This window comes from Podarcis tiliguerta, assembly GCF_965153285.1.
Source record: "Podarcis tiliguerta genome assembly, chromosome: 16".
NCBI lineage: Eukaryota > Metazoa > Chordata > Lepidosauria > Squamata > Lacertidae > Podarcis > Podarcis tiliguerta.
This window is the reverse complement of record NC_139549.1, coordinates 11,781,086-11,802,569: the sequence shown is the minus strand read 5'-3', so window position 1 is coordinate 11,802,569 and position 21,484 is coordinate 11,781,086. Positions and strand designations below refer to the sequence as shown.

General features: G+C 48.0%; 1 protein-coding gene across 2 annotated transcripts; it reads right to left on the bottom strand.

Annotated features, from left to right (window-relative positions):
• Positions 1–1,440: 1,440 nt before the first annotated feature.
• Positions 1,441–19,975, bottom strand: LOC310666962 (uncharacterized protein; the record flags this gene model as incomplete). Of its 2 annotated transcripts, XR_014506126.1 has the most annotated exons (5): positions 1,692–2,422; positions 2,469–5,157; positions 6,759–7,001; positions 8,207–8,480; positions 19,796–19,975. XR_014506126.1 is itself a non-coding variant. In XM_083418507.1 (4 exons), the coding sequence occupies 4 exons, from the start codon at positions 19,973–19,975 to the stop codon at positions 3,704–3,706; spliced, it is 2,151 nt and encodes a 716-aa protein (XP_083274633.1). In that variant the 3' UTR covers positions 1,441–3,703. The 2 variants fall into 2 exon arrangements, 1 of the variants encoding a protein (XP_083274633.1); XM_083418507.1 differs by having other exon boundaries at positions 1,441–5,157.
• Positions 19,976–21,484: the final 1,509 nt, after the last annotated feature.

Here is a 21,484-nt window from a genome sequence, read left to right as displayed (position 1 = left end):
TCAGCCACCCTGTTTTGTCTGCCACTGCCTCTATCCAGCCACAACTGTGGATCTGGTAGTGTTGGGTGGGGGTAAAGGGGTTAGTTATAAAAGGCAAGAGACCAAAACAAGAATCCACGTGCCTGAACTAAGTACAGTGGTACCTTGGTTCTCAAACTTAATCCATTCCGGAAGTCCGTTCCAAAACCAAGGCATGCTTTCCCATAGAAAATAATGCAAAATGAATTAATCCGTTCCAGACGTTAAAAAAACAACCCCTAAAACAGCAGTTTAACATGAATTTTACCATCTAACGAGACCATTGATCCATATAATTAAAGCAATTATCAATGTACTGTACTATAAAATAAATAAGACAGTATTGTAGATGATAAAAATGAAAATTTAATTATTTTCTTCCCTGCACCAATGATAGTCATTGTTGGGAGGGGGGGGCTTTTATCCGTTTCTGCAGTCACACAATAAATCAGTAGCTGAAATTTCACCTCTGCCACTGACTCACTACGTGTCCATAGACAAGTCACTCACACTCAGCCTCAGTCTTCCGTATCTGCATTATGGGGGGAATAATATTACTTTCAGGGTGTTGGTTAAGGATTACTGAGACAATGCATGCAAACTGCTTTGAGCCACTCAAGCTATTTGACAGGGGTTTTCTGTTGCTGGAAAATGCACGTTCTGGGCTGGAAGGCTGCGGCAGGACCAGACAACAAGCTCCGGCTTGCTGAACCCCATCCCCCACCGTCTTGCAGCCTCCTTAATTACTATTATTAGCTGCGCGGTGCCAGGAGGCACGCCGTAAACAGCAATTCGCTCAGCCTTTTCAAGGCATAACCAGGAGCACCGGCGTCGAGGAGGCAAAAATGTGTGCCTGGAAGGCAGGAGAAACCAGCTTGCTATATCCTACCTGCTTCTAGGCACTGAGCGGGGAGGGATTAATTATAGGAGGGATAATCTGGCATCCCCCCCTTCCTTCCCCCTCTCCATTTTACATCCCAGGGCGTGGTGGGAACACACCTCTCTCCAGTGTGCACTGCAAAGCGTTGCATTTCAAATATGAAAACGCAGTGAGGTATGATCATAGATACAAGGGATGGGGGACTTTCACTGTCTGAAGGGCACATTATTCTCTGGAGATCAGTGGGGCAATGTTCCAATGGTGCAGAAGAGTATCAAAGTCTACTATTTATCCAGGACAGACCCCTCTCCAGTGACCTACAACCACCTGAGGATGAAAGGGGAGATTTTTATCCTGTGTACAGGGTTCCTTCATGACAGTCACAGTCAGTAAAGAGTTATAGGTATATATGGACAGAAAACATACTGGCATATATACTCAGCTGCTGCAAGACTTTGTAATAATGCTTCAGTAGGAAAACATCCTTAAATCTCCGCACACTCCGTTCATCCCACGTTCCCAAAACCAAGCAAGACGCCTAATTTCAAAATGCTCATTTTTATTTTCTATCTTGATCTTAACATTTACATGTAGTGGGGAAATAAGGTTCACAGTTTCAAAGAGCAAGATGGATAAAAACAAAAGGACGAAGGCTACCTTATTTTGAGTCTGCTTTGGGGAGACTTGGCCCTCCAGAAGTTGCTGAACTACAATCCCCATCTTCGTTGGCCATTTTTGCTAGGGCAGATGGGAGCACAGCCACCCCCTCCCTTTAAAGGTGGCAGCAGTACCAGACAGAACTATCTAGGAAGACTTTTGGAAGCCTTTGGGGGCCAAAATGAAGAATTGGGGGGGGGGGGTGAAGGCCTTCCCTGTGCAGGGTTAGCTTGCACTAGGAAGGGGGGGGGCTGTGGCCTGCCTGATATTGTTGAACTTCAGGCCCCTGACCACTGGGCCCAACTAACCAAAGCTTTCTTATTTCATTTATTTCATTACAGTGGTACCTCGGGTTAAGAACTTAATTCGTTCCGGAGGTTCACTCTTAACCTGAAACTGTTCTTAACCTGAAGCACCACTTTAGCACCGCAATTTCTGTTCTCAGCCTGAAGCAAAGTTCTTAACCCGAGGTACTATTTCTGGGTTAGCGGAGTCTGTAACCTGAAGCGTCTGTAACCTGAAGCGTCTGTAACCCGAGGCACCACTGTATATCAATTTTTTCTCCAAGGAGCTCAAGTACAAGATACTCCCCCCTCCTCACTGAATCCCCACAACAACCCTGTGAGGTAGGTTAGGCTGACTGAGGCAGTGACTGGTCCAAGATCACCCAGTGAGTTCCATGATTGAGTGGGGATTCGAATCCTGCTCTCCCAGGTCTGAATCCGACACTCCAACCACGACACCACATCGGGTAGTGATATGAGAACTGGAGTCCATTGGCATCCAAAGTGCCACAACTCTGCATTATACCCTTACTGGAAAAGGAAGGCAATATAAAACCTTGAAGAAAAAGGCAAATTAATACCACTTCAAAATCAGTGTTAGGCCTGCACGATTTGCAACCTGTTAACACACCTCCCTCCCCACCAGGGACACACGACGGACCCCTGCCAAGCCCCTCTTTGGTTTTCACCACCTGCTTCGAACTGCCAAGAAGAAAAATCCAGGGCAGCGGCGGGTGGTGGTCAGGGAATGACTTTGTTGGGCAGGCTGTGTGTTCCTCAGGGCAGGCTGCACATTTTATTTATTTAAATAATTTACATGCTGCCTTTTCTAAGCGTTGTACAAGAGAGATAAGAACAAAGCAAGTTAAAATTAACCACAGAATCACAGGGCTGGGGAACCCCCTCACAAACTGTGTGCCGAAATAGAAAAAGTTGTCACTCAGCACTGGGAGTTCAACAGGGAGAGAGGGTGGTCAAACACAATACGAATCGTGTGTCTGAGCCACGGGGAACCATGAAAAGCGCCCTCCTCCTCAAATACCTCAGTAATTGCCCAGGGATATAAGGCATGGCCTGGATCCTAAAATAATAATAAAAATACTTATGGAGATCTGCATGCTTTCCCTACCATATTTGTGGTGGGTGGAAACCCAAGGCAAGGCAACACTTTTAAAGGACATTGGGGGTAGAAGACACAGAATCTCTCTGAGACTCATATTGGCTAGGCTGCGAGACTACCATAACTCAAGGGTTTCAGTGGAAGCTGGTACATGAAGGCGGAGGCAATGCTGCCCCACTAACCTCAGTCTGCCCCTAGCCAGCCCCCACCCGCCTGCCTTGTTACATCCAGTCCAGGGGGTGGCAATGCCTGCCATTTTCCTCAGTCTCTGCACTGCCCCTTTTACAACTCAGCAGGGGGACAAAACTAGAATGTGCTGGTTCTGCCTGCCACTGGTTCTCTGGCGCCACCTACTGTGGGGCTCCCCGCCTGCCACCCTATCAGTCCCAATGGGCAACAGCCACCACCGGGGTTAGGTATGGCAGCTTCAAAGCCCCTTGATCCATTCTTAGGAAAACATTATCGAAGGAGACCTGGAGTTCCATGTCCATCTTTGGTTCTTGTTTAGGCCAGGGAGAAATCCTGAGGCATAAGGAGTTAATGTCCAAATTCAAGGATGTACGTAGCAATAAGGGTGTGGGGAAAAACTTGGGGGACAACCCCCGTCGTCCCAGGGGATGGGGAAGCTTGTCTAGGAAGGTCAATCAAGAAGCTTCAAAAATGCTTAAGAAGCTTCTTCACTTTTTACCTCCTCCACTCACCCACCCAACATATCTTACAGCTCTTTTCGGGGGGAGGAAGGAGTCACTTGGTGGTCCTGGACCCCTTGAAGGAGCGTGACATCATTTTCTTGAGCTCCTTGAAGGAGCGGCTGCGCCGGAGCTTGAAGCTGCGGACTGGCAAGTCGGCAGAGTCCAACGTGGCCGCAGTGCGGGGCCACCTGTCCCCCAGCTGATGGAGGATCCAGTCCCCGTTCAGGCTGACGGCGCTTGTGGCGTCCACCTCTCCAAGGCTGCCGCCGGCAAGTCCAGCCCGCTGCCGAGGTGGCAGGTCAAGATGGCTGCTGCCCAGGAAGCAAAACGACGTTGGCGAGTCAGAGGAAAAGGCAAGGTGGCGGTTCAGCACTTGGGGCGGGTGGAAGCTGCCGGCTTTCAGCCGCTGCCGGCCGGGGGCTTTGCTGGAAATCTCCAAGACCGATGTCCATTTCGGCTTGACCGCTTTGCCTCTGCTGGCTTGTGGGTCACTGTGGCAACCCAGCCCTGTGGCCGTGTGGACGTTGATTTCCGAGCTGGCGCGGGCCCTGCTCCCCATGCGAGCAGACGGCCTACGGCGAAGGCTCAGCCTGCGTAGCAGTTCCCGGGGGCTCAGCCAGCTCCTCTCGGCCGGCTTCTCCTGCCTCTCGGCTGCTTTCACCAACTCCCGCGAGGCATGTTTGCCTTTGTACAGCCTGTCAAAGTTTATAGCGGCCTGCGGCAACGAGCCCTCCTTTCTGAAGGGAGCCTCGGCCTGGACAACATGACAACGGGCCACGTTGACCCAGCCCAGGACCTCTCTCTCCGATCCGCCATGTTGCTTATTTGGGTAGGGGACGACGGAAGGTTCCGGATATGATGGGAGAGGATCAGGCAGAGACACCACCGACGGCTCGGTAGCCTTCACGAGGTTGGTGGTGCTGGACTGGACTGAGGCGATCTCCAGAAACGGAGTGAAATCCCCTTGGCTGTCCAAAACCCGCGAGTCCCGTGCCCCTTCGGAACCTTCTGGAGAACGCAGATGCGAGCAGGTAGAGATGCGCCGCCGGATCTTCCACCCGGGCGCCGGTGCCAGGAGCTGGCTGGCACCCAGGACAGAACTGCAGACGGAGGACATTGACAAGCTCTTCTGATTCCCCACCAGGTATCCGGACTCCGGCCGGCTGGCTGCTGAGCGGCACTTGTAACGCAGCACCAATTTGGCCACGTACTGGTCCAACCGGGCTCTCTGCTGCTCCTTGGAGCACGCGGCCGCTCTCTTTGGGGAGCTGGTGCCAGGCTGCTCCAGGGGTCCCTCATCCAGATCTTCCTGAGACGAGCTCTGGGAGAGGCTGCTGGTGAAGAGGGGGCTCTGGAGAGCCACGGCATGCAAGGGGCTTGGGTAGTGGTAGATCTCGTTGGTGTTCCGGGAGACAAGGTCCGACTTGTATTGCAGCAGCTGGAGACTTGGGTTCTTTGGGAGTGGGAGGGACAAGTCTCCGAGGCCCAAGAGGAATTCAAGGTCACCTGCAGCAAGGGAACACAAGGGACTTATGGGTAACAGGAACCAACGACCATAGGCCGGGCAAGGTAGAAGATGGACTGTCTCTTTAACAAGGGTTCAAGGCAGGCAGAAGCTACCTGGTTGTAGCCAGCTAAGTTAGACTCACTGCAGACCCATTTCTATTAATGTTCTTGGCGTAGTCATACCTATCAATTTCGATGGGTCTATTTTCAAAAGACCTAGTATTGGGTATTGCCCATGTTCAATCATTCTTTGAACTCACACGGGCATAAAACAAGGATGGGGAATCTGTAGTCATTCAGTAACATCTGAATTGCTGGCTGGGGCTGACGGAGTAAAACAAATTTAAAAGGTGATATTTTAGGGCTGCACAAAGCTGTTTCTGCAGCCCATGGCAGCAGAGTCCAGTTGCCCTGGGGGACAGGTGCCATCTCATAACTAAAACATAATACCTGAGTTGAGTTGCTTTTTTCCTCCTCCCCTTTTTCCTTGTGTGTCACATCTTTTCAGTTATTTTAACACTGAGAACAGGGTCTGCCTTATTACTGATCTTCATAAACCACTGAAGGTAAGGATGCTTCAAAAAGGAAGTAATAATAATAAAGAGAAAAACTTCCCGTTTATCAATTCAAACTGAAAGGGAGGAAGAAGGTTCTCGGGAAGCTGAACATAGAAGTCATGGAACTGGGGGTCATAGGAAAGCTGTCTTATGGACAACATCCACACTATACACTTTAAGCACCATTATACCACTTTAACAGTCATGAGTTCCTAGGAGGTGTCATTTTTTTTAAGGGTACTGAGAGTTCTTAAGGTAAAGGTAAAGGGACCCCTGACCATTAGGTCCAGTCATGACCGACTCTGGGGTTGCGGCGCTCATCTCGCTTTATTAGCCGAGGGAGCCGGCATACAGCTTCTGGGTCATGTGGCCAGCAGCTTCTGGCAAACCAGAGCAGCGCACAGAAATGCCGTTTGCCTTCCCGCCGGAGCGGTACCTATTTATCTACTTGCACTCTGACATGCTTTCAAACTGCTAGGTTGGCAGGAGCAGGGACTGAGCAATGGGAGCTCACCCCGTCGCGGGGATTCAAACCGCCGACCTTCTGATCAGCAAGTCCTAGGCTCTGTGGTTTAACCCACAGCGCCACCCGCATCCCTATTCCCTTCACAGAGCCACAATCCCCAGAATGGTTTAACCATCTTCCAAGGGAGCTCTGTGTGGGGAACAGGGACCTCCTAACAACTCTCTACACCCTTCACAAACTTCAGCTCCCAGAATTCTTTGGGGGAAAGCCAAGCTATTCCCCCAAAGGACTGTGTATCAAATTGCTCTATCTGTACAGTGTAAACGTGGTCTCAGTTTATTCTAGCCCTACCTGGAGATGCCAGGGATTGAACCTGGGACCTTCCACATGCAAGACAGGTGCCCTACAACTGAGCTACGCTCTTGCCCCAGACATGTGCAGCCCAGTCTGTGTTCTTTGTTGTACTCTCCTTCATTCCTCCCTTTTAACTCCTCTCTTGGTTGGAGCAGAGGAGACAGGCTCAAGCACACAGCCATCTGCAAAGCCTGAGAGTCCCTGTTCACGCAAGCACGTCTCACCTGTCGACACAGGCCTCCTGCCGTCCACGCCAGAGGCGTTTGCCAAGGTGAGACGCTGCAGCTGGAGGTCTAGGAGGCGGACAGCAGCCTCATCGGTAGAGCGTGGGCGGGAGAAGGTGGCCTCCCGCAGGCCTGGCAAGTGGGAGAGGGAGCCAATGCTGCAGCGGGAACCCCCAGGCCCATCGCTGTGGACGGAGGCGCAGGAATCAGACAGGGAGCCCATCTCGCTCGTCTCGTAAAACCCTGGAAAACACAGAGAAGGAAGATGCAGTACTCTGGCCGTGGTGGAAATTTGAGGTGGCAAAAATCTGGCCACATGTCAAAAAAGCAAACACAAAAAGTCTTGTTTACACAGAGGGAAATCAAGAAAAGCCACAGTTTATCCAGTCTAGTTTGACGTTATTAAATATATACATGTGGGGGCAGAGGCCTCAAATATGCCAGCCAGAAATACACATTTATGGATCTCTTAATAGCTAAAAGTTTTGACACTCAAGATCAGTGACTGGTATCTTGGGAACTCTATGCTGCACATTATGAAACTTGGGAAGAGAGGCAGAACAAATCAGACTAACCCTTGATTTTTGTTCTATATTTTATTTATTTTTACTTTGCTGCAATTCTGGGCATTTCTCCTATGTGTTTGTTATTTATTGTTTGCAGCCTTGTCTTTTACGTTTTCAATAAAAATTAGATAGTGCAGCACTCCGGACGGACGTTTAATTGGATTTAAAGAAAGGGGATCAGATGTTTTCTGGGAGAAGGACCGGTGTGTCGTAGGGATTGCGACCTGTGAGACTAGGAAGCGAAGTATTTGTGGAGATATAGGGATGCAATGCTCATAAATGAATCTTTGAGGTGCATGTTGTGGCTGTGTCTAGTGGAGAGTGTCTTCTTTTTGGTCAGAAAATATTGTTTGCGTTAGCTTTGTTTCGGAAAAATCCTTAATATTTTCAGACATTCACCTACTTTTCCATTCCATTGCTCTGGTGCAAGGACTTAACAGATGGACAATGGAGGTGGATCCTGCAAACCCTTCTGGTTGCAGAGACTTAGGGTTGTGTCCAAATACTATTTCTACTCAGAGCAGAACTACAGAGGTTAACAGACATGATTAACATGTTCATTAAATTCAATGGGCCTACTAACTGAATATAACCTTTATATCTCAAGACTAAAAGGTTCATAATTATAAGCACCATGCTCTAATCAACTGCCCTTTCTACATTTGAACATATATATTGCATTCGTTTGGATAGCTATTTGGACACATGAACTGCCTATATTAATATAAACATTTAAATCAGAACGGAGGGGCAATTCTTATTGCTGATGTGAGCCAGCTGCCTGCATTTTCTTTCTTTTTTCTGTTAAATTTACAATACAAATAAATCAAACAATCCACCAGGCAGGTAAATTCTTCCCTGCTGAACCTGGAGCAGGCATACCTGAGCTGGGCCTGGAGTCTGCCTCCAAGATTTCTTGGGTATCTCCCCCATTGATTCCAGCTTTCTTGGAGGAAAGGAGCTGCTCGCTGACCAGGCATCCCTTCTCTGATCCGTCCCCCATGTGAGCACGGAGCACCCCGGGGTCTGCCTCAATGTTCTCTGATGAGCTGTAGGTGCGAGGCTCCTTTGGGGTCCCCAGCAGGTCCTCAGATTTGCTCCGGTCCAGCTTAGTGGTGGCGGGCAGTCGGTTACCGCCCAGGCTGCTTTGGTCCTCCTGTTTTTTGCAGTGGGGGAAAAACAAGCAAGGGTTTTGTGAGACAGAACAGGAGAGGAAAAAGGAAACGGCTGCTGATTTTTTTATCAGGCCAAACTCAAAGTTTTGCTATCATCATACATGCCCACTTGACCACTTTGATTTGCGCAGCTGGCTCTTTCGCAAGTGCCACATGATCTCCATTCCACACTCATAAGGTATCAATCTTCCAGCATGGCAGAACCTGCAACCTGGAACTACCTGTCCATTGACATTAGGCAGACATCTTTGTTGTACTGTATTTTTTTAATTCAGGCAGGCCTACCCAGATATGTGAGGGACACAGGTGGGGCTGTGGTCTAAACCATTGAGCCTCTTGGGCTTTCCAATCAGAAGGTCGGCGGTACAATCCTCCACATTTTCTCCTGTGAGGTCGGGTTAGGCCCTGGCCCAAGGTGAGCTTCAGTGCGCTTTATGGCTGAGTGGGGAATCGAACTCTGGTCTCTCTCCAAAGTCCTAGTCCAACACTCTAACCACTAGGCCACACTGGGCTCTTGGATTTCTCCACCGATGTCTATGAGCAACACCCGCTTCTGTCTGCAGGTGTGAGCCAGGAAACGACCTATCCAGATAAATACGAAAAGCCACTCCATTCTCCTGTATACCTGGGTTTCAGTCCTGCTCCCCTCCAGTCGAGCCCTCGAGGGTCTATCTTTGCCTGTTCCCCCCACATTTAAGGGTCTCTCCCTTAAATATTTTTAAGCATTTGTAAACCTCAATATTGATCCTCCTCTTTTGTGCGGTGGTAATTTTTCGCTACGGAAGGAATGGAACTCCTCTCCCAGAGAGCGGAAATAGAAGGAAGGAGCCCCCCGCTCTGTACACAGAGGTTTCTGATGCTTTTATCTTGCGACTGACAGATGTGTCCCTTCATTGGATTTGTCTAATCCCATTTTGCAAAAGCCAGCTAACCACCCTCAGGCTTTTCGGGGGCCCCTCGCTAAGCCCCACGCTGGAACGTCTCCCTCCACCACCACACGACAGCAGGCCTGCAATAACAGAGGCCAATCTTCCTCGCCAGTCACCCCTCTATGCTACCGCTTGAGAGAATCATGGCTTCCCCCAAATAATTGTGGGAAGTGTCGTTTGTTAAGGGTGCTGAGAGTTGGTAGGAAGCCCCTGTTCCACTCACAGTCTTCGCAGGATCAAATCAGAGCTCAGTGAGGAGAATTGGGGGCTCTTAACAACTCTCAGCACTCTCAACCAGCTCCAGTTCCCAGGATTCTTTGGGGAGAAGCCATGACTGTTTAAAGCAGTCTCATAGGAATACAGGCGGCCACCATTTTGTGTGTGTCCGATTGACTCGCAACTGCCGACAAATGGGTTGTTTTGGATCTGGAGGAGGGCGGAACAGGGGCAGAATGTGGCGGGCTTATGCGCACTCCCCCGACACGTTCAGGGGCCAGGTACAGAACGCGCACACAAAATGGCTGCCACCTGTATAAGAAGTCGTCCTACAGCAAATCAAACTTTGGGCCCATCTATGGCAGGGATTGAACCCTATACTAAGAGTAAACTCATTCAATATCCGCTAATGCTTACGTAGTCAAAAAAGTGTGACTTTTGCAAAAAAAAAAGGGGGGGGAGCAGAGAGACAGATAGCAGCAGGCTTGGGGAAACCCCAAGGTTTCTAGAAGTAGAAACAAATCATTAGATAAAAAAGCACCCTAGGGGAAGGGGGGAAACCCCAAAGTAGCTTAAAAGGCAGCTGAGAATGCTCAGCTGGACAAAGAGTCTCCACTCAGCAACAAAGCTCACTGGGTGGACCTGGGCAGGGTGAACAATGGAATGGAGTATCCTGAAATGGGGCATGGCTGGCTGGCACCCTACACAGTTCTCTGTAAAGCCTTAAGGCGTTTTATTTACAGTGTGCACGTTTGGATGGCCACCTGTCAGGAATTCTTCATCTGCAACTCCTGTGCTGCAGGGAATCCGGCCAGATGACCCCTGGGGGGGTCCCTCCAAATCTTAGGGTCCTAAGGCAGGCTGACAGCAAGGCCCGACTCCAAAACCGAAGGTATTAACCGGTGCGGAAAGCCAAGAGGAAGCAAACATGCTGCGGCTTATCTCCTAACCCACTCTGCCTGTCCCTCCAGACTGCACCTGGGCCAGATTCCAAGATTTATTGATCTCCGTGGGGCGTTGGAGGGGTAAAAGTTGCAACATGCCTACGGAGTATTCCCCCTCCCCACCCCACAACAGTTAAGACAGCTGCTTCACGCAAGGAAAGGGGGAGCGAGGAAGAGTCCCATTTGCTGAGCCAGCAGGAATGAAACATGAACAGGAGAAGGGGAATGGTCTATCCTCCTCCTCTTTCTTCTCCTAAAGCCAGGCAGCTGTCGCCATTGTCTTGGGGCCTCCTGGCTACCCATTGAAATGGCAAGCGAGACGGCTGGACGCACGTGCCATGTGGCGGATGCATGGCGTGTGTGGCTGGCAGAGGGAAGCAGCCGTTCCTCTGGGCTTGGGCCCCCAAAGCTAACAGGGCCCAGGTTGGGGCTGCCATTTGTCCACATTAATTCATTACCACCCCCAAATCCGCCCCGTCAGTGCAGCGAGATGCAATGTTTTGTTTTCTGCATCAAATCTAGTGGTTGCCTCCCCAAAAAATCAAGTTAATGTGACTGGTATTATACAAATGCACACATTGAAACCAGCGTAAGAGAAAACAAAGACAAAATCCAAACAGCAGTCCTGCTTTCAGAAGGTGGGTTTAAAACATCCCGCCAGCTCAAGGAGGTTGCAAGTGATTAGAAGCCAAAAACCTGGTGAAAAAGATATGTAAAGATGGCACCAGGCGAGCCTCCCCAGGGTGAGAAGGCAGTGGGATATAAATGCAATAGAAAAAAAAAATAGTAAGAAAAAGTGTTCGATCAGACCCAAGGTTCATCTAAACCAGCAAATCCTAATTCTATAGTGGCCAGCCAGGTGCTTCTGTGGGAAGCTCACAAGCAATGCAAGAAGTCAAATTACATTCCCTTAATGTCTCTCCCTGCCATTAGGTAATCTGAAATATATTCCCCCTGCACTTGGAGGTTCCAGTCTTTGCCGGCCAATGGACAATGGCAGACGGAGCCCTTCGCTGGTTTTCTGGTTTTCTAATCCTTTTATTTTGATTTTAAAGCCAGCTAAGCCAGTATCTACCACCACATGTTCCGGCAACACATTCCATAAATTAAGAACGTGCTGTGCGGACAAAACGCTTCTTTGCACATTGAGCAAATGTCAGCCTTTTTTTGTGCATGACTTAAAACAGGCAAACCCGCCTTATACTTTTTTAAAAAAAAGTCTTTTGTTTACCTTCATGAGAACTTTGTGAACTGGATCGATGTTGTTCTCACTTTAGAGATAAGGAGAGCCGAGGCCGACAGATGAGAGCCAGAACAGTATTTTAAAAACTACTGTGTGGCATACTGGTTAGAGCGTCGGGGCTTGGGAGAAAGAGACCAGGGTTCAAGTCCCCATTCAGCCACGAAGCATGCTGGGTGACCTTGCACCGGTCAGCCAAAACCTACCTCACAGGGTTGTTGTGAGGATTAAATGAGATGGAGAACTCCTTGGAGAAAAAAGTGGGATAGACATGCAATAATAAATAAATGCAAAGTTCTGTTGGTTAACCAAGAGACGTGTGGTGAATGTGGTGGAAGTCTTTAATAATATTTTAACTAGGATTTATATATTGTAATGTTTGAAGTATGAATTTGGAACAATTGATTATGAAAAGTATTTTCTTTTTCTTGTTTCTTTCTTTTATCTTTTGACTTTCTTCTTTTCTAGTCTGCATTCTGGAAAATTGCATAGATAAATGTTTTATGTATTGTTTCTATTTCTTTTTCCTATTCATTTTTTTGGTAACATTTAATAAAATTTAATGAAAAAAATAAATAAATGCAAAGTTCTGAACAATCTTCACTACAGCCCTCAATTCTAGGCAGGAATGATGGAGGCCCAAGTTTGCGAAACACGGCAGGCCCAGGCCCAGGCCTAGTTATCCCCAGGTAGGATGGGGGGGGGGACGACTCCCAGCCTCAAACCCAGGGGAGAGCCTCTGCCAACCAGTGCAGACATTCCTGAGCTGGACGGACCAAAGGCCCGATCTCATGCCACCCTCGGCTGACATGCCACCCTTCCTCGCCTAGCCTGGAAGATAACGCTGTTTGCCCATGATTAGGTCACGGGGTGTACACGGCAGCCCCTCCCTGCCACGGGTGGAGCTCCCCGCAGGCGGCTGCCATCTGTCCATTTGACCAAGAGCTCGTTCTCCCATAAAATAAAGCGAGCTGTTTAAGAGGGGTGTGTCGGCATGCAGCAGGGAGAAAGAAGAGGGCTCGAAAGACAAATCAACTTTCAAGCCATTAGCATTTCTCTCCCCCCCCCCCCAATAAAACAAAAACAGAAGGCTTCTTCACACAACACCATTGAGCAAAGATAGAAGCTGTGTGTATGGAAGAGCTAAGTGCACAGAGCAGAAGGTCCCATGTTCCCTATTTTCTAGGGACAGTCATGGATTTACAGACGCCGTCCCGGTTTCTGATTCAATCCCAGAACATCCTGCTTTTCCTAAGGATGTCTCTATTTTCCTCGGAGAAGTGTTGGGGGGTATGTCAGTATAAAAAAGCAGCATCGTGTGTACACATGCCTGCAGCTTTCCTAGCTGAATGAAGAAGTCTCTGCCATGGGCATCCCATTTTGTATCGCTTTTAAACTCATCTCCTGTTATTTCTTCCCCTGCTGTTTTGTAACTGCTTTTACTCTTATTTTCTACCCTGCCTTGGAACCTATGTGGAAAGCAACCACTTATTATTGACCATTTATACACCCCTGAATTTCAAATGTCTCTTAGTAAAAAAGTTTCTGAACAATAGGATAAGGAGAAAAATCAGTCTGAGCTATAAAATCAGAATTCAGTTATGCCTGCTGATTTTTTTCAATTTTTAAAAAAGTCTTCAGCAGCAGCAGCCAGAAGTTCAACAGGGAAGGGGCCCTTGTCTGACTTCAAGTGTAATGGAATTCCATAAAGCTGGACCCACAATACTGAGCAAACGGCTCCTGTGGGGTACGAACAGTTCCTGATAATAACAGCATTTAAAAAGTTAACTTTGCCGCGTTAAATGTGTATTCTGTAGTTGACCTTTTTTGTAACATTTCATTTTGAAATCTTTAAGATAATATTTTAGTTTCCTGTTCATCGTGTTGCTTTGATTGTATACTTTACTCTCTTCACTAATGCTTAATCCTGGATTGTTTTATTTGATGTTTTAATCTAGGTTGCAAACTGCTTTATGTTTTTTTCTTAATACAGAAATGAAAATAAAATAATAATAATAATAATAATAATAATAATAAGTCCTCCATATTTAAAAAGAACTGACTCCGATATTAAAATATAAATAAAATAGCATGTCAGGAAGAAGCACCCTCAGTCCTGATATGCTAAATGTTTTCTCTTCAGGGAGCTGGAGTTGTTTTTTTTAAAGAAATTAAAAAATAGTAGTAATAGGTGCCAATTTAAACAGGCAACACCCCTCCACCTATAGTCTAAAAGCTGTGCAGTCAGTGTGCGATTTTGTTTCTCACATGAGTCAGCCCTACATGGGCTGCTTAGGAGGAGCCACAGCTCTATGAAGAGGGCGCCTGCTTTGCATCCAGAAGTTTCCAGGTTCAATTCCCGGCTTCTCCACTTAGAAGAGTCCCAAGAAGCAGGATTGGAAAAGAGCTTCTGCCCTTCAGTGGTATTGCTTTAATGCAAGCTCATTGTTTGCGTGGGACAGCACCACAAGTACCACGCTTGAGCCATGTGCGCCCTTTCCCAGAATGCATTTTGCATGCTCTTCCCAGAATCCCCTGCAAAACACACAGGGCTTCTGCAGCAGGCAAGACAACGCATATTTAGGGTCTTCCTGAACGCAGGAAAAGAATGGAAACTCAGAGCCATTGTGCATCAGTGAGACTCTTGTCAGGTAGTTCAGGTCTACAAATCTGAGCAAAAACAAGGAAGCTGGAGGAGAGGGAGAGAGGGACAGACACTGTTCCCTCCAGGTGGCAGATGTGCCAAGCAGGAAGTCACCGCCGTGAACAGCAGGTGCTTTGTTTTGCTGTGCTCTCTCACCCCACCCTACGCATGCAGGGGGAATGGCCGGCCTACGCCCACAGCTGGCGAGCCAAACCACAAGGCAAACCCCACCTGCCAGGACTCCCAGCCCGGGGAGGACCTCTGCAGCAACAGCTGCTACCGGCATGAGACAAAGAGGAGCCTGGAAAACCAAGAGGGTTTGCCGGTGCTGTTTCTAGCCCAGATTCCCTGAATTATTTTATTTTATTCTGAGACTGCAGGAAAAGAGATCTCATTTACAAAGGAGGCACTCCACTCCAGACGCAGGCAGGCTCTGACCACATCCTAACACCCAGAAGTCAGTTTGTTTTTTAATTTTAATAACAAATGACCCTCTTGATGAGACTTGCGAGATGCACTATTGTAGGGCCAAATCCACACCAGACAAATTCTAATACAGTACCACTCTAACAGTCATTGTTACCCCAAGAATTCTGGGAAATGCAGTTTGTTAAGGATGCTGAGAGTCATTAAGGCAGGCATGGCCAAACTTGGCCCTCCAGCTGTTTGGGGACTACAATTCCCATCTTCCCTGACCACTGGTCCTGTTAGCTAGGGATGATGGGAGTTGTAGTCCCAAAACAGCCGGAGGGCCAAGTTTGGCCATGTCTGCATTAGGAGATCCCTTGCAGAACTACATTTCCCAGCACCCTTAAATTACATTCCTCAGGATTCTTTGTGGAAACCATAGCTGTTAAAGTGGTATAAGGCTGCTTTGAATTCATGGTGAGCATGTGGAACAGTCTCCTGCTCTGTCTGCAAGATGACACTCTTGTCCTCGTACTCTTGAGCTGCCATCAATCAGAGCAGGCAAGTGTAGTCTGTTGTGGGAGAGAGGGTTATTTCTTTGATATGCTTTTGTCTATTTATTTGTGCCTTTATCCTATACTTTTATCTTGTGAACCACACCAAGATCTTACGATGAAAGGCGGTATATAAAATAAATAATAAGTAAAATAAAATTACTAGATCAGTGCTTCCCAAACTTGGGTTGCCATCTGGTTTTGAACTACAATTCCCATCATCCCTGACCACCGGTCCTGCTAACTAGGAATGATGGGAGTTGTAGTTCAAAAAACGACTGGAGACCCAAGTCTGGGAAAACACTGGACTAGATGGAAAAAAAACTATGTCCTGGTCTATCACAGCTTCCTGTGTTATCCAATTTAATTCATCCCAGAAGGGGTACAGCTTCCTAATTTTGCACTTACAATTGGCAATGCTGATCAAAGATCCCCGTTCACAGACTATAGTAGTCACCAAAACATGATGTGGAATGCGAACAAGGATGAATAGCAAGGATGATTCAAGAGAGAGAACAGTCAGAAAATGAAAGTGACATTTCCTGGCATATTTATAGATGCCTCATCAACAGGCCGTAGTCTCAGCTTGTGCAAGCTTTCAAGAGAGGCAGAACACTTCATCAGACCAATGTCAAGGTGTCCTGTGCTGGCATATTCTTCTCTGCAACTAGCCCAGCTGCTAATTTACCAAAATTCATTAATTTGCCAAAAGCTTCCCAAAACACCTTGCTCAGACCAGAGAGAAAAAGCAGAGCTAACAGCATAAACCTTTTTGTATGCAATATAAAACGGGAAGCTAGTCATTTGGTACGTCTTTGATGCAAAACTGGTAGGGCAACTCCGTACAGGGAAAATCCAGAAGAGGAGCATGCAAACTTTCAAGTAGCACGCCAGCCTTTGTTGGGCAGTTAATAACAGCTGTTTCCTCGGTGGCCCAGCTGTCCGAGTTTCGATGCAGCAACTCCCCTCCCCCCGCTAGCAAATTATTTCAGAACAAGGAAGGATGAATCGCAGAAAAGCAAAAATAACCCCCCCCCACCTGCTTAGCCATTCAAGATATAAACAGTGGATTCCTTGCTGCCGACGCCACCATTACAGGTGGATACCGATGGGCGGATTCCAAAACACGTGTGTGGTTGCAACAACAGAACCTGGGCCCTATTCCAGACAAACATGCAAGAGTTTGACCTTGCACATATTTGGTGTAAACATTCTGCCCTGTGCAAGATTCAGCACACAAGACGTGGGGTCCTGCCAGAATCACGCCATTTCCCCAAAACGTCGCCACAGACTCTCCCCTTCTCATCATGTGAACACATTGCTTCCTTCTATAGTTCCCATTCCTTCAACCTTCCCAGACCTACACCTTCTCTTCTTGTTCCTCTATTCAAGAGCTCCTCTCCTACATTCATTAAACATTTGCCACGTCGGCAAGCCTTACTTATTTACTTCCCCAAGCTCACACACCTGCCTGATCTTCCTAGTTTCTGCCACGGCCCTTCTTAATCCAGCCTTCCCTGAGGTCAGGGCACCTGGACCGTACAAACCAAATCTTTCTGTCTCCAAATCAACCCCACTCCCGTTATCCCCCAAGACATACACCCTACCCCAACTGCTGACTTCCCAAGCTCCTCAGGGCAGGGACCAATTTTCCTCAGGTTTTGTTTTTTGACTCGACAAAGTACCATAAATCTCTGAATCATTATTTGGAATATGTTTCCCTGCAAAAAGCTCCAAGCAATGAACAGGTGTTGCCAGCTGAAGTTAGACTGTTCTCTTCTTTAAAAACAACCACCACATCTCTATGCCCAACATAGAATCACAGAACTGTAGACCGCGAGAGTCAACTAGTCCAACCCCCTGAAATGCAGGAATATTTTGCCCAACATGAGGCTCAAACCCATGACTCTGAGATTAAGGGTCTCATGCTCTATCAGCTGAGCTATCCCAGGGTTCTTAAACAGGCTAACCTTTTTTTAAAAAACTAGATTTCTTGTAGTCAACTGACAGGTTTTCAAATGAAACTAGCAAGGCACACTTTGGATCTCTTTCAGCTAAGGTAGGGGTTGGGAACTTGATGCATGGGGGGCCGGCCCTCTAGGCCTCTCTGTCTGGCCCTTGGGACTCTTCCATGTCCTTCACCAGCCCTGTGCTGGGTGCTCCTTGAGCATCTTTGCCTGACTGGAATGGGTCTCCCAACTGCGATAATGCCTCTTGCTTCCCTGAAGAGGAGCTGGATACAGAAACCTCCGACTTTCCTGTAGCCCCACCCACACCTCACAAGTAGCCCCTAGCAGGTTGCCGACCCACCCCCAAATTAAGGCGTAACTTTTCCTGAAGTGGTCTCAAGTATGTCCTTTAAGCAACAACACACAGAAGTGCATTTCTGCATCAGACCCACCTAGGCCCAAAGCTCTTTCTAAAAATCCTTACAACAGTGGTGCAGCCAAGCAGCTTTAGACTCTAAACCAGGCATCCCCAACCTTCGGCCCTCCAGATGTTTTGGACTACAACTCCTATGATCCCTGACCACTGGTCCTGTTAACTAGGGATGATGGGAGTTGTAGTCCCAAAAACATCTGGAGGGCCGCAGGTTGGGAATGTCTGCTCTAAACATAATGGATACAGGGCTTCTTTAGGTCTCATGATTTCACTTTCTTCAAAATGGGCTACATTTCTGAAAAATTTACTAGTGTGGTTAATAAGCCTTGAGATCGATCAGAAAAGAATCCTTTAACAATTTATTGATTGATTTCCCTACATTCAATATGTTCCAATCAAGCAAGGAAACCTCCTCACACAAATGGCCAGTTATTTTCTCTTGTGTTATTTACATTGTTTGGAAATGTGTGGAATACTTCGGATTCTGTACTTGTTTATACATTTATATGTTGTGTTTGTGTGTGTGTTTTTATACGTTCATTCTGTTATTGGTGGTTGTTGTTATATAAAAGCTAATTTTAAAAATGGGGGGGGGGTGCTCTACTTTGTTTGGGGCCCCTCCTGCTCACCCCACCCCAAAGTCTTCCCCCGAAAGGTATCACTGCCCAACAACCAGCAAGCAAGCTACTCCCCCCACCTCAAAACTAGAAAGCCAACTTTGCTCGAATGCATTTTACCCGCTGTGAATGGCTGAAGAGTCAAGGCACAACCCATCACAGAAGTGCCTCCCTGGATCACACCAAAGGCCCACATTTTGTCTACTCAGACGCAAGTCTCACTGTGTTCAATTTATCATTTACACTTTGCCTTTCCAGAAAATACCTAAACTGCCTTACCACGTGTGTCAAAACAGACAAAATATAATAAAAAAGCAAGTCTGGCAATGAGCTCGTCGTAAACAGCCTTTTAAAACAAACCCTGTAAAGCCCTGTTTAGTGGGGGAAATGTCGTAGCTCGGACATAAGAGCATCTTGCCTTGTGTATGTAGAATCATAGAGTTGGAAGGGACCGCGAAGGTCATCCAGTCAAACCCCCTGCAATGCCCGAATCTTTTGCCCAACACGAAGCTCAAACCCACAACCCTCAGACTAGGAGTCTCATGCTCTACTGACTGAGCTATCCTGCCCTGTCACTCCCCACTTGAACACACACACACCCCAAGCCGCTACCTGACAGGCTACCAAGCCTGCAGACTAATGCTCCGACTTGGTACACTTCCCCCTAAGTTAAGTGTGCGCAGGACTGCAGCATTGCAATCAGATACAGAAATGCCTTTGAACTGAGTGCGACTCTGGCTGCATAGACATCATACCTTTACAGCAGTCCTCCCCCCAGAATACTTGGAACTGTAGTTTAAGGGTGCTGGGCTGGGAATTGTAGCTCTGCAACGGGTCAACTACAACAGATTACATACCTTGAGGCACATGCAGTATAATTATATATAATGCATACAGTATAATTATATATAATGGATAGCCTGGGATGGGGCTATCTGATTGCAATCCTTTGCACACTGGCTTAGGGTGGATCAGTTTAAAGGCCTGCACTGGAAACCTAGCAAGCTAAGCCCCTCCTGGCCTTATCTACCCCAGCCTGTAAGTTTACTCCTGAGTAAGCATGCCTAGCAGCGAGCATTTAGGAGTCTGGCATAGCTTTCCTTTTGTTCTAAGATATGCACCCTATTATTTCTTCCTTTTTTAAAGTTTTGGCATATATATATATATATTTAATGTCGCACTTTGTTGTACCCATCGGCTGCCTTTGAATCGCAAGTTATGTGAATTAGTGGGTTCTCATTTTTGTAGACCGCCCTGAACTCTTTGGTGCAAAAGACAGTTAAAGGGCATTTTAAGCAAACTTTCCCCACCATTTCCTCCCCCCTCCCTTCAGATCTCTCTCCCTCTTTCATACACACACACCTGTTGCGTCTCGCCATCTCTCCGGCTCCCTTCCAGAGCGCGTTCCACCGTCTCCCTTTGTGTCTCCCGCAGGAGATCCAGCTCGAATATCCCGGCCAGGCTGGCTTGGAGGCGCTCCCCGATCCTCAGCCGCTCGTTCCCGGACCACAGCGACGGGGGCACTGCTCTGCGGCCGGCCATGGCCCCCCCGAGACGCGGTTTTCTAAATCCCCGGGCTCCTGTCCCTTTTGGAGAGATCGCCTCTCATGCGCCCGCAGAAATGGATCGGCCTTTGGGGGGGGGAGCGAGGAGGGGTAGATCCCTACTAGAGGCAAGGATCGGAGGGGCCACCGCAATTTGGGGTGATCGAGGAAGGGGGGGATCGCAAGCAAAGCAGCGCCAGAAGCGTGTCGCGGGGGAGGGAAGCACCGGCTTCGCACGCGCCGGAGCGCGCCACCAACTCCAGGGCGCGCAAGGCGACGCCGGACTCGGACGATCGCAAAGCGACCCGCAGTTCAGACAAAGGGGAAGGTTTTGAAAGTGTCACGTGGAGACAGGTTGCCTTCTCTCTCTCTTCTCTCCTCCCCCTTTCCCTCCCAATCAACTTGCCGGCTTCCGATTGGCCAGAGAGAGAGAGAGGCAGGAGGGGAGGGGACCCGCGCGCCCCCACGCCGCTGCCAACATTTTCAAAGAGCGAAAAGTTCGGAAAGTTTCTCGTTCGGATTTGAAAGGGACGCCAGATGGCCCCCAACTCAGCTGCAATGCTATGCACGCTTCAGCCCGGGAGCAGGAGGCCCATGGAATTCAGTAGCGCTTGCTTCTCAGAAGGCACGAGGATAAAAAAAAGGCCCGCTTACCGAGGTGGTTTTACCGCCTCTCTCCCTCCCCAAATAAGATTTATTAATAGTATATACAGTGGTACCTCGGGTTAAGTACTTAGTTCGTTCCGCAGGTCCGTTCTTAACCTGAAACTGTTCTTAACCTGAAGCACCACTTTAGCTAATGGGGCCTCCTGCTGCTGCTGCCGCGCCGCCGGAGCACGATTTCTGCTCTCATCCTGAAGCGAAGTTCTTAACCTGAAGCACTATTTCTGGGTTAGCGGAGTCTGTAACCTGAAGCGTATGTAACCCGAGGTACCACTGTACCGATAATCCCCTTCATGGATCACTGCCTATGCATTCTGAAGGAAATCAGCCCTGAGTGCTCACTGGAAGGACAGATCCTGAAGCTAAGGCTCCAATACTTTGGCCACCTCATGAGAAGAGAAGACTCCCTGGAAAAGACCCTGCTGTTGGGAAAGATGGAGGGCACAAGGAGAAGGGGACGACAGAGGACGAGATGGTTGGATAGTGTTCTCGAAGCTAACAGCATGAGTTTGACCAAACTGCGGGAGGCAGTGGAAGACAGGAGTGCCTGGCGTGCTCTGGTCCACGGGGTCACAAAGAGTCGGACATGAATAAACGACTAAACAACAATATACTGATAATATGCTTTATATTATCTGTTGGTAATAAATACTAATTATTGATTTTATTTTTTGCAATAATTATTAATTGTTGTCATTATTAACAACTAAATTGTCATTATTAATCATCATTCCTTCACTGTGCCTAGTGCTTTGCAGAATACAAAGAGGTCCCACAGGAACTTCAAACAATTCCTAAAAAATCAACAGCAGGGTAGGGGAGACAGGGAAAACTAGAGTGGATA